The 6079-nt window shown below is 35.3% G+C and overlaps 1 protein-coding gene across 2 annotated transcripts in view; it reads left to right on the forward strand.

Annotated features, from left to right (window-relative positions):
• Positions 1-2743, forward strand: part of CAB39 (calcium binding protein 39) — a 42348-nt gene extending 39605 nt beyond the window's left edge. For both annotated transcript variants that reach the window (XM_067301959.1, XM_067301960.1), the window contains exon 9: positions 155-2743. In XM_067301959.1, the coding sequence (XP_067158060.1) occupies positions 155-343 (189 nt within the window). In that variant the 3' untranslated portion in view covers positions 344-2743. The remainder of the gene's footprint in view (positions 1-154) is intronic.
• Positions 2744-6079: the final 3336 nt, after the last annotated feature.

Raw genomic sequence — 6079 nt, forward strand, 5'->3', positions numbered from 1 at the left:
TTTGCTCCCTTTTTTTTCTGTGGGGATGTTGGAATATAGAGTGATTAAAACATTATTTTAAATTATTGTTATCATTGTCTTATTTGCTAGGTTTGTTTTTAACTGAGCCTTCTGTTTCCTACTCTTATGCCAAATTCCTTTTTATTTCTTGCAGGTGTTTGTAGCCAATCCTAACAAGACACAGCCTATATTAGACATCCTCCTAAAGAACCAGACCAAACTTATTGAGTTCCTCAGCAAGTTTCAGAATGACAGGACCGAGGATGAACAATTTAATGATGAGAAGACCTATTTAGTTAAACAGATCAGGGATTTGAAGAGACCAGCACAGCAAGAAGCTTAATCTCCAATAAACCCCTAAAATATTAAACCCAAATTCAGCATTTGCTGTTAGATATTCAGCATCAGGCACTCTTATCGATTCATGAGGAACATTACTGCTAATCTGCTGTTCAGTGAACGGTTTTTGTTTTTCTCTTTTCTTTTTTAGTCCAAGTTGAAAAACATAGCTGCTGCTTTCTTGCACAATGTGGACTTTATTGATATTTGTGTCATTTCAGAATTCAAAGACACTGCTTGTTTTAGGAGTCCTGAAAAGAAAGATTCTAGGTTCATGAAAGCAAACATATAGATACTAGTTTGGTTTAGGAAAGAAGGTATTAATGTAGTTAAGCAACAGGTTGCATGCTTGCAAATCTGAATAAATCTGTACGTTTGCACTTACCTTGTTTGAGATATGAGCACAATGTGACCTGTGCATACCTGGCACCATAGTATAAGATTATATGCCTTGATTAAAAAAAAAAAAAGTGCAGTGCTTTATTTGTAATCAAAGGGGAAATGTATCTAAGATGTGAGCTTATTGGGATAAACAGTTGTCTTGCAAATAAACTGATATTGAAACTTAGCAAGAGTGAAATCTCAAGGTTCATAAGGAAAATGTATATATGCCTTTCACTGCTTTATAGATTTTTTTTTTTTTTGGACATGATTTGATTTTTCTGAGAATTGACTTGTAAACTTGGAAATATGTTTTAAGGGTTTTTGTTAATTTTACTTTAAAGGTATTTCAGACAGTAGAGCTAGCAGTGACATTTTGCATTTCATTTCAACAATGCTTGCTGGTTTCTTTTGTATATAACTCCTAGGCTGCTCATTTCTTTAAAGTATGATTTAATTTGTACAGCAGAGGAATGTTATTGTATTAGTCTGTAACTATTACCTAATATTGAGTTTTGCAAAATGAATGCTCATATGTAATTGAATACTTCAGAACACATGAAAATGCTGATTTAACAATCTTAAGTACTGCAGCATTAAAAGAAAAAAAAAAACAAATTCTTTGTATTCACTTATCTAATGGGGTGCCATCAATTAGGGTAGGCTGAAATAGAGAACTGGAACCCTTTAAACTATATTCTTACTGGATAATATTGGCCTTATTCAATTAAACTAGTGTTGTGCTCACCAGTTCTGCAAATGGCAAAGATTATACTAAATTAATGTTGATTTCTTTTGCTTCTGGGGAGCCTACAGTGCACCATTTTTTTCTTACAGTAAACTCAGTACAGTAGTTGTGAAAGTGAATAATTTAATTCCCTCTGACTTAAAGAAACGTAATTTTGTAGATGTCCTAGTGGTAAAATGATTTTAATTTTGTTGATTTTCTTCTTTAATGCTGCAAACTATCAGTATTTATAAAAACAAAAACCCAACTGATTTTGCACCATGTTTTTGTTACTGTGACCATACAAAAAGAATCTACTAAATATAGCTAAACAATGTTATTAAAATTGTATCTATCCATCATATAGTAATGCTAAGATCACAACCAACCAAACGTATGGATTGGAGTCTGAAAGTTCAAATTCTGCATGGCTGAATCTGATTGAGAGTGCTATAGAAAATGTTTGTTGTTTCCTGTCCTCCTCCTAATTAAAATATTTCTCAATCAGCAAGATGAAACTCCTTAGTGACATTTAAGCTGATTTTAAAGCCTTCATAAGGGAAGTCAGATAGTAGCTCCAGAAAACTGGGTGTTTTCACTCTATAATTTAAAATCGCTCTTAATATTATAATTGGTCTTTTAAAGGTTCTTAATGTGTACTTTGCATACAGATTCATTTTGCCTACTGGAGACAAAATAGCTTAATCTTACTGAAGGTCACTTATACAGGCAGGCAGAATTGGCCATGATATGGTATTATAGTTCAGTACTAACAGTCTATTATATTTTGGTTTATCATAGCTGAGTGGAGGAAAACATTATTTGCCAAGTTACTCACCATAACATATAAGGCTTCCTCTTTAGAAAAATGTAGAAGTGCTAAAGATTTATATATGTAAAGAAGTGAAAACGTTTGGACTGGGATGTAGGTTACTCTTTATTAGGCCTGGGAAAAAATGTCTATGGTAACTTTTTTAATATGTGAAAACATTTGAATGTTGGCTTTGGAAAAGAAGTTGTATTTAAATTAAAGCTCATTTGACGTGCTCTTCATATTAAAAAAACCTATTGTTCTGGAAGTGGTTTCTTATCTGCTTGAAGGCTTAAAGATATTACTTAGTTATTTAAATGTGAGGGGTTTTTGGTTTTGCGCCTTTTTTTTTTTTTTTAAGAGATGTATACAATTGTAATTCTACTTCCGTAGTAGCATTTCATTTCTCCTGAGGAAAATGCATTTCTTATCAGAAAAATCTGGCTGGCCCCATAATTTAAATTGAAATAAAATTTTGAAGAAAACCGTGTGTGCTTTACTGTGTTTTTGAAGATGGTGAGTTTCTCGTGGATGTGAATTTCTTTTCCCCATTATTGCCTTAGAGCACTTCCGCTTTCTTCCCTTAAAGACAAAGTAATTCTAAAGCATGAAAAACTGTGGATGGCTTAAAAAACATTTCTGAGCAATTAAGACAGTGTTGTATTAGAGACATCAGTTTTAGTAAATAGTTGATAAGCTGTTATTTTGCCTATACATAGCACGTTTTTGCTGATTCTGTTCCTTTTTTGCATGTTCAAAGGCAAAGATAGTAGATGCCATTTCCTGCGTACTACCTAGGGTGTGATGAGGTTAGTGGAAGCGAGTCCTCCATAATCCTAGGTCACTCCCTTCGCCCCTAATTTCAGGAGCAAAAGTTTGTGGAACTGGTAACTCTCTCCTTAAGAAATACTGTAGCCTTTTTGCCTTTGAAGTTATTTGCCCCTATTTTTCATATATAACACCCCAAGTCATGCAAGGGTGGCAATGTCAAGAGAATCAATGCACTAGATTTTAAAAAACAAAAAGAAGTTTTAGTTTTTTTTGATGCAGATTCTTCAACCAGTTTTATTTAGCAAAAATTACTGAAAAATCTGGTTTTCTACCTGGAACGTTTTGCAGACAGAAAAATTTGGTATACTGTAGCTCTCACTAGAGGCTACACCTGTTTGAGCCTTTATGTAAAATTTTATTATTTTTTCCCTTACATAAAGTAAAACCACATATTACAAGGGGAAGGAATAGTTTATATTTGTAGTCAAACAAATTGCAAATTTTAATTAAGAGGAAACAGTCAACTGGGCAATTGAATGGGTATTTGGATGAAACAGGTCAGGGAGGGAGGCATGGGAGATGCGTGGAGATGTTGTATTGACTTTTTAAAATTTATTTTCTCTGCAGTTTATCAGATGGACCTGCCTTATGAGCTGACATCACTAAGGACCAGAATAAAAGTTGCCCTTAGGGCCCATGGAAACAAGTCATGAACAAAGCTGGTTTCAGTAAGTTTGCTTCTCTTTGTGACCTGCCAAGGATTTCCTAGCAGGCAACTTAATCTGGTTTTTCTTTGGCTACTACTCTATTTTTCCCTTTATTTTAGACCTTTGCTGGCTGGTTCGTTGAATGATTTTCCTATCTGTATTGCTTTCCTGTAGATGTCTGTTACTTGGGCTGGAGTCCATCTCGTTGGATGCAGCGGCTTTATTTTTCTGTTGTCATTTAGCTTGTTTCTCGTGATGTATCAGCACTTCTTGCCCCAAAGATTTTGGCTGTTGCAGGGCTATTCAAAGTGCTGTTTCTTTTAGCTCTTCAGCATATTGTAATTTGGGATGATGTTAGTACCACCGATGAGAAAAAAATTACCCAGTTCTTTTGCATGGTATCTCTTTAAATCAGTGTTCAACTTAATCTGAGCACATTTAACTACTGAAGAGTTGTTGCCAGACAGTGTATGAAATCTGTATTTCCAAGTGTACCTGATTGGATCCAGTTGAAATTCCACGTGACTGGAGGCAGGAATCAAAATATGGAAAGAAATTAGAAAGGAGGGGGGAGAGCAACACTTCAGTGTATTGCATTATTTGAAGGAAATTGGTAATTTTGGAGAAAAGACCTGTTCTGCTTCTCACTTAAAACACACATCTTCTGACTCATCTCTATTAAAAAGCCCTGAGATATGCAGGCAACATATAATTAGATTTTGGTAAGCATGTATATTCACAACAAAATATAACGACAAGCCCTTTTTTAGAGGGTTTGCATTGGGGATTCTGGTGTATGCAGCAGACCTAAGCATATCTTGTTTTCTTGCTCAGAAAATGCACTAGTCAGAACTAGTTTTCTGTCACTTTTCATAAATGGAAGTTTTACGCTGAAGGCTTCCTCACCATTTAAAGCAGGAGAGTTTTCCAGCCGTGTGCTCGTGAGGCTGAGTGTAGCTCTGCACTCAGGATACGCAGGACTGCTGGGACTGCTCTGCTCTGGGGACCCATCACAGGTCTGGATGTGATGCTAGCCTAATTGCCTTGTGTGTTCCTAATAACGTTAAAACTAAAGGTTGGATCGGCAGGGCATGTAAAGAGGGAAGGAGGATAAAGAATATGCTGATGAAGATAAATTTTAGATGTTTGGGGGGAGGGGTATCTCTTGGGAAAACCAAAAGTTGTAAACATTTATGATACTTTTTATATCTATGAAAACAGCCTTATGTGCACCATTTCAGATAAATGATTGTGATTGGAGTTGTCTGCTGTCCTTGCCCACCACTAAATCAACGGTATGTGTTTTTCTATTTCTTCCACAGCAAGTGCCTTGTACTAAGTGGTCTTGGACGGTTTCTGCTGTCTTCCCATTGTGGTAGCCTTGAGGAATGTCTTACTTCCTACCTTGAACAAACTCAGGTTGATTAAAAATGTGAGTGTTAACTTAAAGTTATACTCTTAAAGTAAATTTTGAAGTGAATCTATTACAGTTTGGTTCTGTTTGGAGACTTGAAGGAGATGATTCATTTTGCTTTTAAATTGGACAAAAGCCAAGAAAAACTTAATAGGTTTTAGGCCTCTTTCAGCAAGTTTAAGAATTTTGTGTAGTCTATCATTTGATAAATATTTAAGCCTTCATAACTTCATAACTATGTAGTACAGTACTTAAACTGAGATGTGAGCAAGCCAGTTTCTAGCTTCTGCCCTTTAACAGCCTCAAAAGATTGTGAGGAAATAAAGGAAAATGTGGCTCTGAGATAAATCAGAATGTATTACAGGCTTTTAGACATTTAGAGAGTTTGAGAAATACAGTCCAGAGAAACTGGAAGCTACAAAATATTCACCTGGATGTAAGATTTCAGTTGTGACTGCTGAATTTCCTGATTTTTTTTTCCATCTCAGGAATGATAGAGCACTGGGTTGCGTTAGCTAATATACAGATAATTATATAAACACAGAATTTAAGGATTTACAATAATCTTATGTTTTTAGAAAAAACATTATTGCTGTAGAATGTTTCTTACAGAAGTAGGAGAAGAATCTCACTAACTTAAACGGTATATTGGCTGAGCTAGATTTGTTTTTTTTATTGTTTCTTCAGGCTATTAGAACAGTAAGGAAATCCCATAGGCTTAATTCTAATCAGAAGTGTGTGTTGTGCATGCTTAATGTTTGAGGGGCCCTTAGGATATGCAGAAGTACAGATTAGGGTTAAATCTTATCTGTAAATCATATGAGAGCAATGCTCTAGAAAGCAAGCCAGCACAGATACAGCTAACATACCAGGAGGAATGTGCTGCAACAGTTACAGACCTACAGAGAAGCAAAAGATGAATACGTTGC

This window comes from Apteryx mantelli, chromosome 9 (genome assembly GCF_036417845.1).
Source record: "Apteryx mantelli isolate bAptMan1 chromosome 9, bAptMan1.hap1, whole genome shotgun sequence".
NCBI classification, from domain to species: domain Eukaryota; kingdom Metazoa; phylum Chordata; class Aves; order Apterygiformes; family Apterygidae; genus Apteryx; species Apteryx mantelli.